Source organism: Otolemur garnettii, unplaced genomic scaffold, assembly GCF_000181295.1.
Source record: "Otolemur garnettii isolate 467f Iridium unplaced genomic scaffold, OtoGar3 scaffold00011, whole genome shotgun sequence".
In the NCBI taxonomy this organism is placed as follows: domain Eukaryota; kingdom Metazoa; phylum Chordata; class Mammalia; order Primates; family Galagidae; genus Otolemur; species Otolemur garnettii.
Window position 1 is genome coordinate 15,502,294 of NW_003852406.1, and position 22,512 is coordinate 15,524,805.

The following is a 22,512-nucleotide window of genomic DNA, read 5'->3' on the forward strand; positions in this document are numbered from 1 at the left end:
AAAAAAAAAAAAAAGACTAAAAAAAATATATTTACTGTGCTTGGAACTTCTTTTGAAAATAATTTAATTAATGTTCTTTAGAAATTTTCACGGCACACCTAAGATCTTCTCACCGCACACCAGGTTGCTGCAGCACCCGGGTTGAAAATCACTGCTTAGAGAATATTGTGATCGATTCCCCCAGGCTTTGCAACCTTTCCACTGTTTTTAGTAGGCCTGTGGATTAGGGGAGTGACCCAGCTCCTATCCAGGGATGGACCTCGATTAATCTAAATTTAGGGATAGATTTACATTAATCCAATCTTGGTAACTCTCCATACCAGTGATGGGTTTGGGAACTGAGCCATGAATGCCAGAATATGACATTCATGTGGTTACAAGTCCAGAAATGAGACATGAAGGAAGAGTCATCAGAGGCTTTGGGGAAATGCTTTCTCACTTTAAGAGAGAGGCAGTGAGGCTTGGTGTTCATAGCACAGTGGTTACATACACTGAGGCTGGTGGCTTCAAAACCAGCCCAGGGCAGCTGAACAACAATGACAACTGCCACAAAAAATAGCCGGCATTGTGGTGGGCTCCCATAGTCCCAGCTACTTAGGAGGCAGAGGAAAGAAAATCGCTTAAGCCCAAGAGTTTGAGGTTGCTGTGATCTGTAATGCCATGGGACTCTACTTAGGGCGACATACTGAGACTCTGTCTCAAAAAAAAAAAGAGAGAGAGAGAGCGAGGCAGAGAAAGATGATCTCTTTTATTTCTCAGTATTGCTGTTGTGGTCAGGAACTGCTGTCAGTCAGTCAGAAGGTAAAATTGATACTCCCAGGAGGGCAGAGCCAAGGGAGGTACAGAGAAATGAGCCAGAATGCTAGACTGTGCCTTCTCTGAACCCCAACTCGCCACTGGCCTTGTTATATAAGTCCACAAATTACCTTATAACTACTGAGGTTTGAATGAGGTTTCTGTTGTTTGCCAGTGAAAGCATCCTGATATAATTATATTATCATTTTATAGCTAACTATTCTTTTAATCCCTAGAGTAACCTCAGGAAATTACCTTTAAATTTTAAAGTAAATGTTAATCCACTATGTATTTCTACTGGTATTATCATCAAATTAATTGTATTGTATCTTTATTTTCTTACTGGAATTAAGATTTCTTGGCATCTTAATAATTGTTACCATAGTTAATTAAGAAAATTAAGTTTCCAAGGTTTTTGAAGCCATCTTTACACTTATTAGCATTGAACCTTTACTTACATTATGTCCAAGTATTTAACCTTTAATTTACTACCTACTACATACTTGTTTCTGTGCACAACCTAACTGGCAAAGAGAAGAGGGGCCCTTGCTTGACTTGAGAGCAGTGACAGAGCAATATTCATAAAACCAAATAATACAAGATGAAATTACTGTGCAAGGTGGGGGAAGCCCACCGAGAGAAACAAAACTCTGAGGGTTGCAGCATCAGGAGCACGATGCATTGGGTGGGAAGGGCTGCATTGCCAGGTTGGGGAGGTCGGATCCATGGCTTCCTAAACAGCGCAGGGATGAGACACAAGGATTGTTGAAAGTTATTCTAGAAGTGGCACATAGGGGAATTAGACCCGAGAGAGATGTTGGCACAGTATCCTGGGAAGCTATTATAAATAATCCATGCATGAAGTGACAAGAGCCGTAGGATAATAGAATCTGCATGTGTAATCTCGTAGGTTTATATGGAATTTCAGAGTTCCCAAAGCACTCACCCACATGAGGTAATTTATCTAATTAGATCCTCTCAGCCTTTTTTATGGAAGGATACAGACGTTCAGAGCACTTAATGTGTATAAAAGTTGTTAATGACACAACCTAACCTATAGTTCAGTGCTTTTCTATAATATAAATGATTTTTCCCCACTTTTAGTGAAATTCTTACTTTCTAGAAATGTTAACCTGTTTTAGGTCCCTGCTTGCTTTTTTTTCTTTTTTAAATTTTCCTATATTTTGTGCTACTTTGCCCTCCACAGCACTTGTCTGTCACTTGGCTCTTGACAGCGGCAGAAGCTAAATACCACAGTCTACAAATCTCGTAAACGTTGAAGACCTTTGATTCTCAGTATCACCATCTTTTAGAACTTCCTTAAATAACTGAAAGGTCATTATTTAACAAGCACAGACAACCCCAAAGGGCTAGGTGAGTGGAAAGTTTTCAAAACGTATTAACTGAATGGAGCGGGAGACTTCCAGGGACCCTCAACATGACTTTGTTGAATGAAGGTGATAAAGTACCTTGACAAAACAGGACTTACCATCATAATAAACCAGAATAAGGGAAGAAGTAATCTGAACAGACGTTTTGATACACATCATCTTTTATTTAAAATGTGATTGAACTATTAAATGATGAAATGCTGGAATTGAGTTATTTTTCATATATTCAGTAGGCATTTTGAAAGTCATTTTCCCCCTTTTCATTGTAATACGAAACACAAAGTTTCCATTTTACCCAAGTTTAGTTATTTCTTTATTGAAAAGTAAATTTATTTCAGGTTAATGTGAGGGTACAAACAATCAGGTCAAAATATTTGAATTTGTTAGGTAGAGTCCCTCTTGTGGTTATGTCCCCCACACAGAAAAGGTGTGCCAGACACCCCCACCCAGTGCCTATCCAGTGAGAGCACCCCAACCTTCTCCGCCTGCACCTGTTTTGTTACCCCTGCCCAACTTGAACTGAAATGAGTTTTTCTCCTATGTGGGCAAGCATCAGATCATCTACTGGCTTCGTATCAGTATTGAGTACGTTGGATAATTGCTTTTCCATTCTTGTGATACTAAGAGGAATGTGTTTCACCTCTATCCAGGATATTACAAAAGATGTGACGTCACCATCTTTTTAATAGCTGAATAGTATTCCATGGTGTGTGTGTACCACAATTTATTAATCCATTCCTGAGTTGATAGGCATTTAGGTTGTTTCCACATTTTGGCAATTGTAAACTGAGCTGCAATAAACAATCTAGTGCAAAAGTCCTTATGATAAAATGATTTCTTTTCTTCTGGGTAGATTCCTAGTTGTGGGATTTTGGGGTCAAATGGGAGATCTCATTTGAGATCTTTGAGGAGTCTCCATACTTCTTACCCAATGTTGAAATGTACAGTTTCTCACATTTTTGTGTAACTGATCTCCAGAACTATTTCATTTGCTTTTCACTTGTAAATCTGATACTCACCTATTAAACAACTTCCCTTTACTCCTTCTGGCTCCGCCAACCACCATTCTTCTTTGTTTCTATACATTTGGAAAGTTATGATTTTTTTCAAAACGTTTATATAACGAAACATTTATTGAGTACCTACCAGGTGCTGGACACTGTTCTTGATGCCAGGACAGAAAGAGATAAAGGACAGAGGAGGATTCCTAGGGGATCTTTTCTTCCCTTCCTTTTCCCTTCCCTTCTTGGATCATAACTCATAGCAACCTCAAACTCGTGGGCTCAAGAGATCACCTTGTGGGCACGGTGGCTTACACCTATAATCCCAGCACTCTGGGAGGCCGAGGCAGGTAGATTGCTTGAGCTCAGGAGTTCAAGACCAGCCTGAGCAAGAGCCAGACTCATTTCTAAAAAATAGCTGGGCATTGTGGCAGGCAACTGTAGTCCCAGCTACTCGGGAGGCTGAGGCAAGAGAATCACTTGAGCCCAAGAATTTGAGTTGCTCTGAGCTATGATGCCATGGCACTCAATCCCAGGGCCAACTGAGTGAGACTCTGTCTCCAAAAAAAACAGAAAAAAAAGATCCCTTGCCTCAGCTTCTTGAGTAGCTGGGACTATAGGCATGTGCCACTATGGCCAGCTGGTTTTGGTTTTTTTTTTCTAAGTGGAGACAGGGTCTCACTCTTGCTCAGATTAGTCTTGAACTCTGGACCTCAAGCAATCCTCTCACCTAAGCCTCCCAGAGTACTAGGATTACAGTTGTGAGCCACTGCACCCTGCCTCTGGACGGTCTTTGTTACACTGGATCGGAGGGAAAGAAAAACATAAATCACAATTAAAACCAATGTCTATTAAGTCTTTATTATTATTATTATTATTAAGTCTTAAATGGATGATGACAGTGAATTCTGTGAGATGCAAGCAATAATAATCACACTGTGTTGCTAAGTTTTGCTTCCAACATGGCAACCCCTGCAAAGCTGAGGGAGGTGTCATAGAGGAGAAAATGTGAGCCAGAGAAACTGGGGATGTTGGGTGTCAGGTTGTATTTGTTAACAATCCATGGTTATTGGTGAGGGGAAAGAATGATTAAGAAGCTGTTCTGCTAGATTAGCTTGGGCATGATTGTTGTCTATTTCAAGATTCACTCAAGTACCAAAAAAAGGCCCATTGGGGGAAAAAAGAAGAACGGGGAAGTCTGATCAGTTTATGCTATACGCTATATAAAACTGGAGCTGGGAAACAGCATTTGGGGAGCTTTCAGTGTTCATATATATACATTTTATATATATTATATGAGAGAACATTATAGTAACATAGCAGTAGAAACCCCTCTCCCCAAAATAAATACAGTTAATGTTTAAGTCAACTTAGATGATAAATAATTTTTTCTTTTTTGCAGTTGTTTGGCCAGAGCTGGGTTTGAACCCACACTGGCATATGGGGCAGGCACACTACTCCTTTGAGCCACAGGCATCACCCTTTTTTTTCTTTTTTTGAGACAGAGTCGCACTCAGTCGCCCTGGGGTTGAGAGCCATAGTGTCATAGCCCACAACAACCACAAACTCTTGGGCTCAAGTGATTCTCTTGCCTCAGCCTCCTGAGTAGTTGGAACTATAGGCGCCCCCGATAATGCCCAGCAATTTTTTTTTATTTTTTTTAGAGATGGAGTCTTAGCTCTTGCTCTCAGGCTGGTCTTGAACTCCAGAGCTCAGGCGATACACCCTCCTCGGCCTCCCAGAGTGCCAGGATTACAGGCATGAACCTCCACATCTGGCTCTCTTGAAATGTGTTGAAACCACTTTAAGGGGCTTTGTAAATGCAAAAGAAAAAAGAAAAATAGAAAACATACTAAGTAGCCAGACAATGAGGATTTAGGAAATTGCACCTGAGTTGTATTCACTAACTGTTCTCTTCAGAAGGCTTATCCCTGATTATGTGATAGAGCATGCTGGTTATTTGTCAAGGGCTTTGTGGGTTCTTGTAGTTGAAATTGATAAATAATAAGTATGGAGGGTGGCGCCTGTGGCTCAAAGGAGTAGGGCGCCGGCCTCATATGCTGGAAGTGGTGGGTTTGAATCCAGCCCTGGCCAAAAACTGCAAAAAGAAAATAATAATAACAATAAGTATGGAACTACTATAGTAAGGGGAAATAGGTAGGAGAGAAGTTGAATTTGTGAAGTACCAGAGTCCTAAATAATTGTCACATGCTACTTGTCAGGCCCTGTTGGGTGCTGCTTCTTCTTTTTCTTTTTTTTTTTTTTTTTTTGAGACAGAGTCTCACTTTGTCACCCTCAGTAGAGTGATGTGGTGTCACAGCTCACCACAACCTCCAACTCTTGGGCTTAAGCGATTCTCTTGCCTCAGCCTCCTAAGTAGCTGGGACTACAGGCACCCACCACAACTCTTGGGTGCTTCTTAACTTGGTTTCAGATTAGAATCACCTGGGAAACTTAAAATTACTGTTGTCTAGGTCCCACCTTTGACCAGAGAAGTCAGAATCTCAGAATTTGGAGGAGGAAGGCCTAGTCCTGAATTATTTTTTTTTAAGTTCTCCCAGAGTCTTAGTCCATTTTCTCCTACTGTAACAGAATACCTGAGACTGGATAATGAACAGAAACTTATTTAGCGAATGGTTCTGGAGGTTGAAAAGTCCAAGGACATGGCCCTGGCATCTAGTGAGGACCTTTTGGCTGCATTCTGCGGTGGCAGAAGAGCTGAAGGACAAGCAAGCACGTGCCAACAAGAAAGCACGAGGGATGACTGACCCACTCCTGCCATAAGGATGGTTCACTCCTGGGAGCTCTGTCCGCAGGTCCCAGTCACCTCGTAAGGTCCCACCTTTTAATACTGCCAAAATGGTGATTAAATTTCAGTCTGAGTTTTGGAAGAGACAACAAATCACTTGGTGATTCCTAAGTGCAGCCAGGGCTAAAATTTATTCTATTTCAGGTCTAGTCAGTTGTATGTGGGGATCATTTATTTAAAAAGTATATAAAATACTTGCTGACTGTATAAACTAGATACGCTGGCTTTCCCTCCCCTCCCATCCAATAGGCTGCGTTGAGGGGGTGAGTCCTTTTTTTCTTTTTCTTCAGTCATTTGCAAGTTCTGAAAAAACAAATAAAGGGAGCTGAAGGGAGCTATTTTAAAGAGGTCCCACAGTCTTCTTTAGGAAAGGATGGGGGTGAGGGGTAGGAAGCCTTGTTTATATGTACTTCAGAAGGTAGAAAATATGGCATGTTCTCCATCCATCTAAATTATATAACTTTGCAGGATGTGATCCATTTGTGTCAGAATAATGAGGCATATAATACGTTGCATTTAACATGTGTGGGAATTCTTTGCCGAGTAATTAGCATTCCTTTCTTCAGCCTGTATTCAGAGGAAACATACCATTCACTCCCTCTCTGTGTTCACATTTTCCAGTGCGTTGGAGAGCTTTTTTTCAATAGAAATCTTTGTCTTCTTCCTAATAAGACTTCGATTATATCTGGAGAAATTACTTTGGAAGAAACTTAGCATATCTTTCTTGTTTTTTCTGGCAGGAATTGATTTTAAAATCAGAACAATAGAACTAGACGGAAAGAAAATTAAGCTTCAGATATGGTAAGTAAAAAAAAAAAAAAAACCCACACATACACATAGAGTTTTTACTTGGAGAATTGAAAGTGAGAATTAAAATGTGAATTGTGGTAAGTTAGAGGCATTCTATGACAGCTAAAACATATTTTCTTCTTTTTTTTTTTTTGGAGACAGAATTTTGTTGTCGCCTTTGGTAGAGTGCCATGGTGTCACAGCTCAGAGCAACCTCAAACTCTTGGGCTTAAGTGATTCTCTTGCCTCAGCCTCCCAGTAGCTGGGACTACAGGCGCCCAGCACAACTCCCAGTTATTTTTTTGTTCTTCTTGTCATTGTTGTTTAGCAGGCCTTGGCTGGGTAAAACATATTTTCTTTGTCAGAGTCAGGGGGAAACATCCCCCAACAGTAACTCCACCACAAGTGGGGAAATGAGGGATAGTACTAACTCTTGGAGCCAGAAGTGTTCTGATGGCTCAGTCTTTCAAAACTCTCATTTGGGGGGAGAGAAAACTAAATTTTAAAGAGTATTAATTACTTCATCACAGCTGCTGAAGCTTTGAAATCGGATAAATCAAAGTGGTCCAGTAGTAGGAAGCCTGAGCAGTGAGTACAGGTCTAGGTTCTGGCCATGATACCTCTAAAGGGAAGGCTTTGGGCCACTTACTTCCCTTGTCCCCCTTGGTAAATTGGTTGGATTGATGACATTGGAATTGCCCCCCAGCTCTGATATTTTATAGTTTAGTTGCATATTTCTTCTCATTGAATGGAACCATGAAGACTATTGGACTAGGAAATAAGGGGGGGAAAAGTCACATCTTAGTTTGTGCTGCTCTGTAAGATATTAAAAAAAAAAAAAACACTTTTTTTCCTCTTACACAGTCAGCACAACACTTCTGGCAACAGATGTGTATTGAGTTCCCCCCACTCCCTCACCAAGCAATTCTCTGGTAAAAACTGACTGGGGGTCAGTTCTTAATACTATCTACCAGGAGGTAGCATTAGATCCCATACGGTTGAGGGCTAGGTCCCATCAGCCTGTCTCTATTTCAGATGCCAATCTCAAGTACATTTTGAGTATCCCTTCTCAGTTTGAGAATTCCTTATCCAAAATGCTGGGGAACAGACGTGTTGGGGTTTTGGACTTTTACAGATTTTGGAATATTTGCATGCACATAATAAGATATCTTGGTGATAGGATCTAAGTCTAAACATGAAATTCATTTATGTTTCATATATGCCTGATACAAATAGCAAGAAGGTAATTTTATAAAGTATTTTTAGTAAAATATTTTAAATAAACTGTGTTATATGTCTATATTTTGACTGTAAGCCATCACATGAAGTCAGGTATGGAATTTTCCACTTGTGTGTCATGTTGGTGCTCAAAAACTTCTGGATTTGGAGCATTTTGGATTGCGGACCTTCAACCTGTAGTAGGTTGTAACCTATACTGACCAACTAGCCATAAATTAGGGTTCCAATGATCCCGTCCTCGGGTTCCATTGCTTTGCTAGAGCATCTCACAGAAATCTGGGAAGCACTTTGCTTATGTTTACCCATTTATTATAAAAGATATTACAAAAGAGACAGATGAATGGTCAGATGGAAGAGGTACACAGGGAAGGGCCTGTGGGCAGGGATGTAGAACTTCTGTGCTCTCTTCCACGTATGAGGAGGTACCCCACAATCTAAGCACTTCCTTACTATCTGGAAGCTTTCTGAACCCAATCCTTTGGGTTTTATTTTGTTTTTGAGATGGGGTCTCACTGTGTTGCCCTGGCTAGAGTGTAGTAGCATCATTATAGCTCACTGTAGCCTCAGACTCCTGGGCTCAAGTGATCCACCTGCCTCAGACTCGGGAGTAGCTTATAGTCATGAGCCACCGCATCCAGCCCCTTTTGGATTTTTACAGAAGCTTCATTATGTTGGCATGGTAGATTATATTACTGGCCATTAGTGATCAGTTCAACTTTCAGCCCTTCTCCCTCACACAGAGGTTAGGTGGTCGGACTGAAGTTCCAACCCTCTAATCACTTGGTTGGTTCTTCTGGCAACCAGTCCCCCATTCTGATACCATTCAGGAGCCCTGGCCACCAGATATCTTATCACATAAGAAGAAACTTATTGTAAGGATTTTAGAAGCTGTGTGCCAAGAACCAGGAGCAAAGACCAAATACGTATTCCTTATTATATTACACTGTCACCGCTGCTGTAACAAAAATACCATAGACTGGGTGTCTGAAGCAATAAACATTATTTCTCACAGTTCTGGAAGCTGGGAAGTCCAAGATCAAGCTGCCAATAGATCCAGTGTCTAGTGAGGGCCTATAGACAGCTGTCTCACGTGTGTCTTCACGTGACCCAGAAGAGATCATGTCTCTGACCTCTCTTATAAGGGCACTGATCCCATTCATGAGAGCCTTCATGACCTAATTAGCTCCCAAAAGCTTCATGTCCAAATGCCATCACATTGAAGATTAGGCTTCAAGATAGGAATTTTGAAGGAACACAAATTATTGTCTATAGTATACCTCTCAATTTCAAAATTTTATTTTGAAATATACAAGGCAAAGATCTCCTTATAATCACTCTAATGTAGCTGCTGAATTCCTAAAGAATTTGTTTAAACTATGATGAATAAATATGACTCTTCCAAAATTGCTAGGTTGAATATTTTTTGCTTGAACTTAGAATCTCTTCTTCATTTTTGTTGTTGTTGTTGTTGTTTGTTTGTTTGTTTTTTTAACCTCCTAGAAGCTGGCTTAATTTCTTTCAGTATGGAGGCTTGCTTTGGAGCCATGTAGATTTTGAACCTTGAGGAAGGTTTTGGTGATGCTTGGTGACCTAATTTGTAATGATGACAGCAGTAGCAAAGCATAGAGTTTAGAGCAGCTCAGATTAAGAAAGAGGACTGCATAGTAAAGTAATATAATAACATCAAGGCCGAGTGTGGTGACTCATGCCTGTAATCTCAGCACTCTGGGAGGCCAAAGCAGGTGGATTGCTTGAGCTCATGAGTTTGAGACCAGCCTGAGCAACAGTAAGACCTCGTCTCTAAAAAACAGCTGAGCACTGTGGCAGGCGCCTGTAGTCCCACCTACTTGGGAAGCTGAGGCAAGAGGATTGCTTGAGCCCAAAGTTGGAATTTGCCGTGAGCTAAGACGCTATAGCACTCTATGGAGGATGACAAAGTAAGATGCTGTCTCAAAAAAAAAGGCACTATACTATCAGCTTTTTCTCAGGCTCTTTTTCTTCTTTGAGTGTCAGAATAGGTATAGGAGGAGAATATTACATTGAAATCTCCCAGCCCTTCTTTTATAGAGCAGGATGCTAGGACTTAGAGGGGTGAAGTCTGTCTGTGGGTGTATGTCTGGGTTAGTGAATGATAAAGCTGGGACGGCTACCCCAAATCTCCTGAAACATAATGGTCAGCTTTGAGGATTTCTCAGTTTATATCAGTGGAAAACATTGTGAAGGTTATCACAGGCTGCCCTTTTCATCTGTTGGCACTTAACAAGAAGCCAAATATATATATATTTTTTGAGACAGAGCCTCAAGCTGTCCCCCGGGGTAGAGTACCGTAGCATCACAGCTCACAGCAACCTCCAACTCCTGGGCTCAAGCGAGTCTCCTGCCTCAGCCTCCCAAGTAGCTGGGACTATAGGCGCCCGCCACAACACCTGGCCATTTTTTGGTTGCAGCCATCATTGTTGTTTGGCGGGCCCGGGCTGGATTTAAACCTGCCACCTTAGGTGTATATGGCTGGCGCCTTAGCCACTTGAGCCACAGAGCCAGAGGCACAGAGCCAGAAACCAAATATTTTAAAGATAATCTCAAAAAATGTTTGGAGGCTTGGCGTCTGTAGCTCAGCGGCTAGGGTGCCAGTCACATACACCAGAACTGGTGGGTTTGAATTTAGCCCAAGCCTGCCAGACAGCAATGACATCTACAACCAAAAAATTGCTGGATGTTGTGGCAGGCACCTGTAGTCCTAGCTACTTGGAAGGCTGAGGCAAGAGAATTCCTTAAGTCCAAGAGTCTGAGGTTGCTATGAGCTGTGACCCTACGGCACTCTACCAAGGGTGATAGAGTAAGACTCTGTCTCAAAAAAAAAAAAAGTTTGAAGAGGAAAGCAAAGAGAATTTTTGATTCTTTGCTGAGAGTCCCGATCATAGCAATAAGGAGTGTTTTCTGGGAGCCTATGGGTGACCATAGCTCATTAGAACTTAATATAGAGTAAACAAAACATCATGGCCCTATTTAGTCATCATCACTCTTAGCAGCAAAATTGTCTCCATTCATTCCTCACAATCTCTGGTTAGTGTGGTAGGATTTCTTCTCCATCTTCCCTATAAAGCTGATTCTAGATTAGCAGTGTGTTTGAAGGTGCTTGGCTTCTGTAGCATTTTCCCTGTGATTTGTTTGCTGTACACCAAACAAGTATCCCATATATTTAATCCTGATCAGTGAGACAGTGACAGAATAAGATGGCTTTGTGTGAGGCCTGGCCCTGCGCTGGCCGGCTGAGACCTAGGATGCTTGTCTCTTTCAAGAGTATGAGCTGTTTAGTGGCAGAGCTGGGAGCACAGACCCTCTGAGCCTATTTGCTTGTCTTTAGAATAAGGATCATGGTAACTTCCTCCCTCCCTGCCACACACACATACAAACCCACACACAGAGACACACACACACAAACTCTGAGCTGTGGTGGGCATCATGTGAGTGCTCTGTGAAAATGTTTTGGAGGATACACATAAATGGGTAAGGTATTTATTGTTTTTAATTTACTGTATTTCCCTTGGGCCTTCATCTTGTTAGGGTTTAGTAGTTGCTATATTTCTAATATTTTTCCACAAATGCCTCTTTCTCTTGTGCAATTAAATTGTTCAGTTTAGTTCATCTTAGTAGTGCAGAAAGTGAAATAATTCTGTCTCTAAGTGGCAAATTTGAGAATATTGATTTTCCCAAATATCAAGAAAATTTGACTTCCTTTATAGGATTATTTCTAGAAATATAATTAGGAACTTTTGTACTTTTCAGCATGTATTTTAATGTTATGTTGTCAGCCAAAAAGCAATATATATAAGTTTATGTAATTTTGAGATGTTGTTCTTATTTAAAAGTCTTTGGAAACATTATCAAGAATTATGCATTGAGCTCCAGGTTCCCATGAAATCATGGGCTCCATAGATGAAAAAGTTCACAAAGAGATCCATTTTATTGTGTTCCACTGAGCAGAATGTACACAGTAGTAAGTCCAGCTCAATTGTTTGCTTTGTACGGAAATCAGATGTTCAGTCAAGAACGCAAAATGCCTTAATCACTAAGTACTAACGAAAAGGATTGTAACTACCTCTCGGAGTCCAAGGATTTCGAACTATTCTCTATTCCCTCCCACGTGTGTTTGACTAATGTCACATTCCACTTCCTAGCAGGGCTCATGTATTTTCCTGTTCCTCCTTTTAGCATTAAGATTCAAGCTTTTTACCCAAGTCATTATAAGCTCCTGACAGGCTCCTGTGGCCACCACCACTTCCAGCTCTCAGATGTGCAATGACTCCCCTCGTGTCTCATTCTCCTGTGACTCCTGCGTTGCGAACAGACCAGAATTATAATATTGTGTTGTATTATAATGTATCTCCTCCAGTTTAGGGTTTCTCCTCAGTGATGTGGGTGATGGCTTTTAAAACCACTCTCCTTTGTTTCAAATTTCAGGGACACAGCAGGTCAAGAAAGATTCCGAACAATCACGACAGCATACTATAGAGGAGCCATGGTGAGTGTGTTTGAGGGTTTTATAACTCTTCAGGTGGAAGAAAAACATGCAGATTTATTTGCCAAGATTATAGGATTCAAGCTGGCGTGTGGTACAATGGGGAAAAATCGATTTTTTGACAACCAGACATTTAAAGAGTTCTTTGGTTATGTTTTGTGTTTAATAACTATATACTTTGCCACTGGTCTTCATAATAATAATCAGGTAATTGGCTTATAAATATTCTAGAACTCGTTTGCACCTTGAGGTGACTGTATATTTCTATGACTTTTCCTTTATTAACACCATATGGCAATCTTAGCAAACCCCCTACCCTGTGACAAGGCAGTCCTTTCTTGCACTCTCATCCTTCAGTCCTGCCACCCTCATCCCTTATCTCTCACCATTTCTGCAACACCCACTGCTAATGGCTCATCTCCCTGGAATCTCCTGGACCAGTCTTCTGCCAGCTGGCTAGAAAGTAGCTGGGGAGGTGCAACTCTTTGAGGCTTAGAATCTAGCGAATCTCAACTACCACATCCTTGTTTGCTGCCTCTTGGCCTTGTCCTTGTCATCATAACTTCATCATGTGGTTATTTTCCATCCTGAGAGGCTTCATCTATTCACTGTTGCTTGTTGGCTCTGGGCAGGTCCTGTGTGGTGCTGGGAGTACAGTGGTGAATAAGGCAGCTTGGAAGCACATCTATAATGAACCATGCCTAAAATGCCAGGCCCAGACCAGGGCTGTATCTCTGTCCTTTATGCCTAAGGCAAGCACAGGTTGGAACCTTGGATTATGATGAATCCCAGTATGCTCAGAAAGTCTCTGAAAGCTGAACAGTTGAGACCATGAAGCCTAACCGGGTACATTGCAGGGTGCCAGCTGTCATCATACCAGTTCATTGTTTAAAAGACTTTTACTCCTGGGAGTGGTGCTGGAGTGACAGAACCGAAGGGGTCATAGCTGTCCCCTTACCTCCAGGAAGATGCAACTCATCCCCTCAAAAAGATTGGAAATTCCTTCTTAAAGCTTTACCACCAGCCATAGCATTTGTATAGGTTCACCACATTCTACCCCACAGTGCTTTTAAAATTGTGAAAGATCGTCATTTTAATGAAGATAGCTGCCAGCTGCTCTCCATTTGCTTAGATTGGAATCAAAGGAAAGAGACTTATTTCATGTGCCAGGAGAACATTTATTTGTTTGTTTCCCCCAGAAAGGATTTTAGGAATAAAAATAATATTATCACAGGGATAATCTGAAATAGTTTACAGATAATTCTGAGTAGAGGCATCTGGACACACGAGCCTTTCTATTGACCATTTGTTATTTTCTGGGAGCGACGTGTTGGCACCATCTGCATGCTCATTTTCACTAGAGGATGCGGGGGAACACTAAGAATGTGAGATTAAATGTTTCAGTTCACTTGGATGTGTTATTTAACTGAGGTTTGAGGACTGTCTGTCTTGTTCATTTATCTACTGCCAGTCTTGCCTTACATTACTTCAGATCATTAGAAACTGTTACTCTTCTAGATGGTATTCTTTCCATTTTGAAGCTGGGGATTTTCTACACTGCCAGTGTCTGACACGTAGATGCTCAGTACATACGTGCTGAAGGAGTGAATCAGGGCACAATTTCAGACCTAGAAACCATCTCAGATACCAGGAAATCCTGCTCTGCTTGAGTCTTGGATCCCTTGGGTCATCATTCCTGTGGGATATGGGGCCTTCGTGTCCACATTGGGGTGTACCATTTTCAGCAAGTGTTGGTCATGGCAGGTTTAGTTTGGTTGGTTTAAATATACGGCATGTCAACAAGCATTGTACTGGAGTCTCCACCATGGCAGAATTCTTTGGTCTGTTTCAAATACTTGAGAAACATTTGCAGCATAGCAGCAATCCCAATGAACAGTCAGGCTTTAGGGCAGGAGGAGGGGAGGCAGGGACCATATCTGAACAAATACACACAAGAGAAAAATGCAATTTAATTCAAGTTGAGGGGTGAGGGGAGGAGGGGAGGGGATTGGTGTGCTCTTACCTAACAGACCCAATGTAAAGGTACTTGGCACACCTCCTGGGTAAGGGGCAGAACTACAACAGGGACTTTACCTAACAAACACGAACAGTGTAACCTAATCATCTGTGCCCTCATATTAATCTGAAACAAAAGAACAACAAAGAAACAAAGAAAAGGGGGACCATATTATTATATTATCAACATTTCTCATAGATCAACACCATTTTTTATTTTTAAGGAAGCTATTTTTATTATAGATATATAAATGTTTTTTTAATTCTTTCCTTTGTTATTACTATTATTTTTAATTGATATATAATAATTGTATTATTTATGGGGTATATTATGATATTTTGCTATATGTATACAACGTGTAATGATCAAATCAGGGTACTAGTATATCCATCACCTCAAGCAACTTCTTTGTGTAACAGTCAAAATTCTCTCTTCTAGCTGTTTTAAAAAATATATTAAATGTTGTTAACTATAGTCATGCTAGAGTGCTATAGAACACTAGAACTTACTCCTGTCAGGCTGTCATTTTATAACCATTAACTGGCCTCTGGCTCTGCCTCTCACAGCCCTCCCCTTTCCAGCCTCTACTACTGACCATTCTACTTATTACTTCTATGAGATACACTTTTTTAGCTTCCCATAGGAGTGAGAACATGTGGTATTTATCTTTCTATGCCAGCCTTATTTCACTTAACATAATGTCCTCTAAGCTCATCCACATTACCACAAATGACAGACTTTTGTTCTTTTTTATTGCTACATAGCAGACATAGAAAGTTTTAACTGATACACTTGAATTTGTATTTCCAAGTGGTTCATAATGTCAATTAGCTTACAAACATAGGCAATCATCAACTAATTTTGACTACTGAAACCGAAAAAAATATAAATTAGTAATAACTGTTATTTATCGAGTCTGAGCTATGTCCTGTGTTCTAGGTTAAGTAGTTTTAAAATAACATCTTAGTAGGCCCTAGAAATGATCCAGCCTAGAAAATGTATGGTCCTCGTTTTACAAATGAGGAAATAGAAGCTGAGAGGAATAAAGTGATGTCTCCAGGGTCTTCTAGTTCATACGTGTTGGGGCTCAAACTATGGCATGCAAATAATCAAGGTGGTTCATATAGCCCAAAGGATAGGTAGCGGGGTGGCGGTTATCTGGTTGATTTTAATAATATAGGCAGCCAAACACTTTGAATCAAGAATTATTTAAATTCCATGTTGATATTTTTATTGTGGTAAAATATACATAGCATATAATTTTCCATATTAACCATTTTCAGTTCTCCAATGTATAATGAGACAATTGTAAAATGTCCTTTAGAATCTATGCTCAAAGTAAAGCATTTGCATTTGAGGTAGGGAGGATAGAGAGAATATTGTTTGTCATTTAAACAATAATATATTTTTTTCTGGTTTCCAAAAGGATACCAAGAGTATAAAAATTTTTCAAAATTCCAGGAAATCACCCCAAATCCCACCACTCAGAGATACTGTCTGTTAATATTTTATTTCCTGAATTCTTTTGTCTTTACACATGTGCATTTCATATTATTTATATTTATTTACATTCATATTTTATATTTACTTACAAAATCGGAAGCTAGACCCTGAAGGACTTTGCCTACCACATCAAGGAATTTCTGATTCAATTTTGAGTATAATGGAAAGATAGTAAAGGATTTTGAACAATGAAGTAATAGCTTTTGTTCCTTTATGGAAAGTGGATTAGAAGATATTAAGACAGTATTTCCATAGCACAACAAAGTGGCTATAATCTACAATAAGAAGTTAAGGTATACTTTGAAATAACTAAAAGAATGGAATTGAAACACAACACAAAGAATGATAAACGCCTGAGGTTGTACATAACTCTCCCCCCCAAAAAAGATACCATACTTATTTGGAAAAAATAAATAAAAGGTAAGACATGACATAGCACTCATATGCTCAATAAAAAATAAATAAGAGGTTTAGAATGAAAGCATGGAAACCAGTTAAAGGTAATGACAGAAATCCTGGTAAAGGATCATTGATGAAGATGTGTGTGTAAGGCCGTGCGTGTGTTGGAGGAAGGGTCAGGGATTCTGGAAATGCTGAGGAATAGTTAGTGACTGTCTGTGGAGGGAAGAAGATAAACTCCCACGTTTGCGTGGGCTGGCTGGCTGGGTTGTATTGCCCTTCACCAAAATGATAATACAAGGAGGAGGAGAAGGTGCAGAGGAGACAAGACGGTCTCACATTTTACTTAGCTGAGTGCGGTTTCGACAGGCGATGATATCTAGCAGCCAGGGTCCACACAGTGGTCTCTAGGCACATCTGGCCTCTGCCTATTCCTTTGGCCTCATCTTGTGCCCTTCTCTCATTAGATCTGTGTGCCCTTGTAATGATGATTTCCTTTGGCTCAGTCCAGGGGGCTCTGGATCTTCAATGTCAGCAGGATATTTATAATTTACAATGTTTCTGCTGTTTGCCAGGCACCGTAGGCTTCCCCTCTTCACTCCAGTCCCAACCCCTTTGCCTAGTTTGTCTACTCTGTTCTTAGACCTTGGCTTTAATTTTAATGTCATTTTCTCAAGGAAGCCTTCCCTGACCACTTCAGCCTCTGAACCAGATTAGATACGACCTGGGGATATGTGCTCAGAACGCCTGTGCTCCTACTCAGCAATTGTCAAAATCATAATTCATTTTATAGTTATCGATTCATTGTTTTCTCTGCTAGCCATTCACAAGAGGAAGGGAGCTTTACCAGCTTGTCTACTGCTGGTAGCACCTAGTATAGGATCATGCTCACAGCAGGTGCTCGCTAAATGTATAATGAATGGATGGCCAGGTGAGTGGATTTAGCTCTTAGTACAGAGTATGGTCTGGGGATATAGATTTTGGAATAATTAGCCCATAGGTGTTTGTTGAAACATTTGACAAGTAAGCCTTTAAGAAATACAAGACATTGGGTCTTTAAAAATCCAACAACAATGGGGCAGCGCCTGTGGCTCAAAGGAGTAGGGCGCCGGCCCCATATACTGGAAGTGGTGGGTTTCAACCCGGCCCCATCCAAAAACAGCAAAAAGTAAATAAATAAATCCAACAACAATGCCTTTCATTAGACCAGTATGGCAAGTGCCTTATATTTTAAGTGTCTGTGGTTTATTTAGATGAAGAATGATGTTTTGATCAGCTTATATAAAGAATAATTTTAAAGCTGTGTGGTTTCAATCTTAGAGAAGCAAGAAGCAAGACGGTTTCTACTTGGAATGAACAGGTGCACAGTGGAAATGATTACCTCTTCCTCTCAATGTTATCTCTGTTTTGACTTAAACACTGCCCCAGTTGGTGCCGATTGTTATCATGTTGGGTCAGGCAGAAAGGGAGTATCACCTTTACCACAATCACTAATTCATTAAAGGTTAACAGTGAAAAAGTTAACCGAGTTTTTATTTATTTACACGGTGAGATGATGGAAGAATTTATCTACTGATTTTTATTTCTCTATACTTTTCAAACTTCCTATGAACCCCTTTTGGAAGACAAAAGAAGACAACCAAAGGTTTCTAGAGGGTAAGAGAGCACTGACATTATATACCCACTTTATATAAGGTACTAAATAACCATCTTTTTTTCCTCTTCTAGGGAATTATGCTGGTCTATGACATCACAAATGAAAAATCCTTTGACAATATTAAAAACTGGATAAGAAACATTGAAGAGGTACGCAGGCAAAGGAAAGGATGATACTATCTCCCTGAGGGCTGGTGGGGCTGTGAGAAGTAGGCCTGGGCAGGTTGGACCGGTGATCTCTGAGGAGCTCCTTAAAGGCCTGGATCTCGGCTACTGCCAGCCTGACCAGTATAGGGGGTGGGGAAGGTGGGCAGAGGAGCGATTTCACAGAATTTTAAACTCAGGGCAAATTTCACCCGAGTCCCCATTTTGTACAGGAAGAAACTCAGACCAGAGGAAGTCTTGCCTTTGCTCAAACAGCCTTTAAAAAGAGAGCCAGAGTTTGAGACCACCCTGAGCAAGAGTGAGACCCCATCTCAACTAAAAATAGAAAAATTAGCTGGGTGTTGTGGTGAGCTCCTATAATCCAGGACTTTGAGGTTGCTGTGAATCAGCATCATGCTAATGCCATGACACTCTAGCCTGGGCAACAGAATGAGACACTGTCTCAAAAAAAGAAAAAAAGAAAGCCAGGATTAAACCTTCTGACTCCCAGGTTCTAGCCATTCCACCAGGCTGTTTGACTAGCAAAATATATTTTTGTTACCGGAGGAAGAGGGTTGGGCTGGCTGTCGCTGTCGGCCAATATGCAGAGGCGGGGATAGGTCCACCAAACTTTGTCAGAAGGCTGGGATTCTGGAGAACAGTGACAGTAGCCTCTTTCATTTCCAACGTTACAGTTTTCAAAGTGAACTCAAAGGGTTCGTATTAACCCTTATCTTAAACAGTAATCAGCTGAACCCATGATCCACAGTAAACAATAATCAGTATAACTCTTGATCCAAAATAACATTCCAATTCAAAAGTTAATCTCCTAAAATAATCCACCTAAACTACTCAAGAGAGTCATATTTAGGGTAGGAGCTAAATGTATAAAACAGTAAGAATGGGAGATGGGGGTTGGGGGGTGAAGTTCAGGCAGGACCTAATCTGAGCAGACCACCTGTGTCATGTCTGCCCTAGCCTGACAGACTCCATCTTATTTTTACTATATCTGCTTTCATTTTCACTCTGGCAACTTTTTACCCTTCAAATATTTGCTCTTAGAGATTTGAAATTTGTTTTAATTCAAGGATCATTGGTATTTAATTATGTTTATGTCTTTGACATTTCAGGAAAAAACAAAACCTGACTCTGGAATAATTTCATACATATTTATAAACTCACATGAATTTACTTTCCAATAATTTAGAATCCAGAACACTTTCTCCACGAGGTCACTCAGTACCAAGTTTTCTTTCTTCTTTGAATCAGACAAACATTTGGAAGTCTCCTTGTTAGATAATCATTAGTTTTACTTCTGTTTGTTCGTGTGCAAAAACTGACTGAGAGTGACCGTGAGCCCTCTGGGGGACAAGGTTTGCAGGGCTCTGTGACGGCTGTCATGCTGTAACTTTGCCCCTCCTCCCATCTATAATCAAGCCTGTGTTGACTGAAAGATTGTTCGTCTTCCTATTAAATTCCTGGATGTGTTTTTGATAGGCTAAGATTTGTCTATTGAATAACGGATTTTTCTCCGGCAGTTTTATGGCAAATTATTTTCTCTCTGCAGCACGCCTCCTCCGATGTTGAAAGAATGATCCTGGGTAACAAGTGTGATATGAATGACAAAAGACAAGTGTCAAAAGAAAGAGGAGAGAAGGTAAATCTGAACCGAATGGAGAAAACCTGGAATTTGCTCCCATGAAACATTGATTTTTCTTAGTACTATTTAATTATTGATTTAACTTTAAACATATCTCTGCTTGAATCCTTTAAAGTTGGGTATCAACAACAAAGAGTGGGAATCCATCCTTGAATGGTGTGAATTAGTATTCGTGACCCAGCTCCATAAGCTGTATGGTCATGACTCACTCCTAAAGAATTTGCTAATGTTTTCTGGGAGGTACAAACTGGTCCTTTCTAGGATTCCTGCTCCTTAGACTTCAGATTGGATGAAAATCCTCAGTTTCGAAGTTAAAGCAACATACTGTTTTTGAAAAAAAAAAGTTATAGATGAAGTTTCAATAGTAATCATTTTCCGATTCATTTTTCCCCCCTAAGAACATACTACTTGCTACACGTTAGATTTAGGTCGTTACGAATAAGCTATGATGTCACTTATAGACCTTTCTGTCTTTTGTGCCCACTGAAGCAAAACATTTAGTCTGTGGACCTTATTGCTTCTCTGGTATTTTCTATATTGGCTTCACTTTTTTAAGTCTTAGAATTTTTTTGGAATTTTAAGCTTTAGCCTTTTTTGGAATAATATATGCAGAATGTGTTTTGTCTTTCCATCTGCAAACTTAATCTTAGTGCTGTAAATGAACTAGGAACTCTTTGGGGGAATAGATGGAAATATGAAAGAGTTCACAGTTTATCTCAGTCAGAAGAAATCAAAGCAAGAGAACTTTAGTATTTAAGCTTTTGTTCTATTATGGATGAATTTATTAAAAGCAATTAAAAGTCCATAGAGTAACCTGGAGAATTGTACTTTTTGAACAGATAAAAGGAGCGAATTAATCCCAAATTAATTGTAAAGGTAGAAATTTATCTCATAGTATTAGAGAACTGAAAGCATAATAGAAAAAAAGAGAAGTACTTAAGTTGTTTTTTAAATGGAAGTTGTGCCATTTTTCTTAGAAGTTAAATTATTAAATTCCAAATACAATAGAAGAAAACAAAGACATCTGAGAGCCATTTAGAGTTCTAAAACAGATACTGCCTTTGAAAAACCTAAAAAATATAAACGCTTTATACGTTCAAGCAATTTTCGCTGAATTTAAATGTTTCTGTTTGCCTTTCAGCTAGCAATTGACTATGGAATTAAATTCCTGGAGACAAGTGCAAAATCCAGTACAAATGTAGAAGAGGTAAGAAGGAAACATTCGGTGACTCCTTATGTAGTGGCACTAGTGCCGAAGTTCCTGCGTTCCAGCAGCTGTCAAAGCCTTAGTATTTTTCTGATCTAGTGAATGCTTTTTGTTGACCCACCTCCCACTTTGTGCTTCTGACTTTGGTGTGGACTCTGGTTGTTGAATTTCTATCATCCAGCCTCCACATGGGTTATATTAGATTTCTCAGTTACGATTTGCTGAAAGAAGATTAGAAGTTCAATTTAAGTTCAGTTTTGCCCTTTGTGTGGGAAGCTGGAAATCCTGATTAGTAGACCAAGCTGTGTCCCCAGCTCATTTGTCATCATGCAAGTCATCCTACAGTAGCCTGTAACAGAAGAGTTAAATTGCTCACATGTCTGTACTCTCCTGAGAGAATTAAACTGCTATTGAACGGATTCCCTTAGTATACACATTAGAAGTAGGGTAAACACTATACATTTTAACACAGTGGCACTTAGTAGAAGTAAGAAAGTGTGTTTATCAGAGAGTAGCTTTAATAAATTTTCATTAAGTAAGCTATTAATGAAAACCAAAATCATTCAAAGTCATCAAAGACTAGGTTTTCTTTACAAAGGCAGAATTGTTGATGATATTTTCATTTTTAAAAAGCATATATTAAACTGATCATAAGGATAATACATGTAACATGATGGCTAAAAATTTAAATAACTTTATTAGCCAATGGACACTGATCTGAACGTTTTCTTTGTTTTAAGTCAACTAACAGTCCTTTTTTCAGGTTCTAATGGGTGTTAGGAAACAGGAAGTCACTACTTATTTATTAACACAAACTTAGTTCAGCAGAATAATGCTTCTCTCTGCTTGCCACAAAGGGTTTTACCCCACCAGAAAGAGGGGACCACAGTGCCGTAACCACAGTGCCGTAACTTTCTGGTCCCCACCAGAAAGAGGGGACCTCTTAAGTCGGCTTGAATGGTAGAGACAGGAGAAAAGCTTGCTCACTGGGGTAGCCCACATGGGACTGGTTCCACCAAATGGACCCTGACTTAATGGAGCAGGCCAAGTCTCTGTTAGCATCTACACTTTACTCATAGCTATGGCTCAGAGAGAACATGAGTTATGGAAGGAGAAAGCTGTGAGTTGCTGAGCCACTTACTCTAGCCAGGTGTTAATACAAATGTCAGCCATTTTCCCAGAGCATTAAATTAGTACAGTTAGCCTCATGAAAACTGAGATGGGCTTATTTAGACGTGTAGGTGGCCAGCATGACAGTGAGGCACTGACAATGAGTAAGAATGCAGCAGATGCTCCATAGGTGACCATCTCCCTGCATTGACCACCTCCTTACCATTGACCTGATTTCCATAGACTGGACATGCGCCACATGTACCTATCAGT

At 40.1% G+C, this 22,512-nt stretch overlaps 1 protein-coding gene across 1 annotated transcript in view; it reads left to right on the forward strand.

Moving 5' to 3' along the window:
• Positions 1-22,512, forward strand: part of RAB8B (RAB8B, member RAS oncogene family) — an 81,873-nt gene that overhangs the window by 52,755 nt on the left and 6,606 nt on the right. The window contains exons 2-6 of the mRNA XM_003784401.2: positions 6,737-6,797; positions 12,486-12,546; positions 18,191-18,268; positions 19,830-19,919; positions 21,064-21,129. Coding sequence (XP_003784449.1) covers positions 6,737-6,797; positions 12,486-12,546; positions 18,191-18,268; positions 19,830-19,919; positions 21,064-21,129 — 356 coding nt within the window. The remainder of the gene's footprint in view (positions 1-6,736; positions 6,798-12,485; positions 12,547-18,190; positions 18,269-19,829; positions 19,920-21,063; positions 21,130-22,512) is intronic.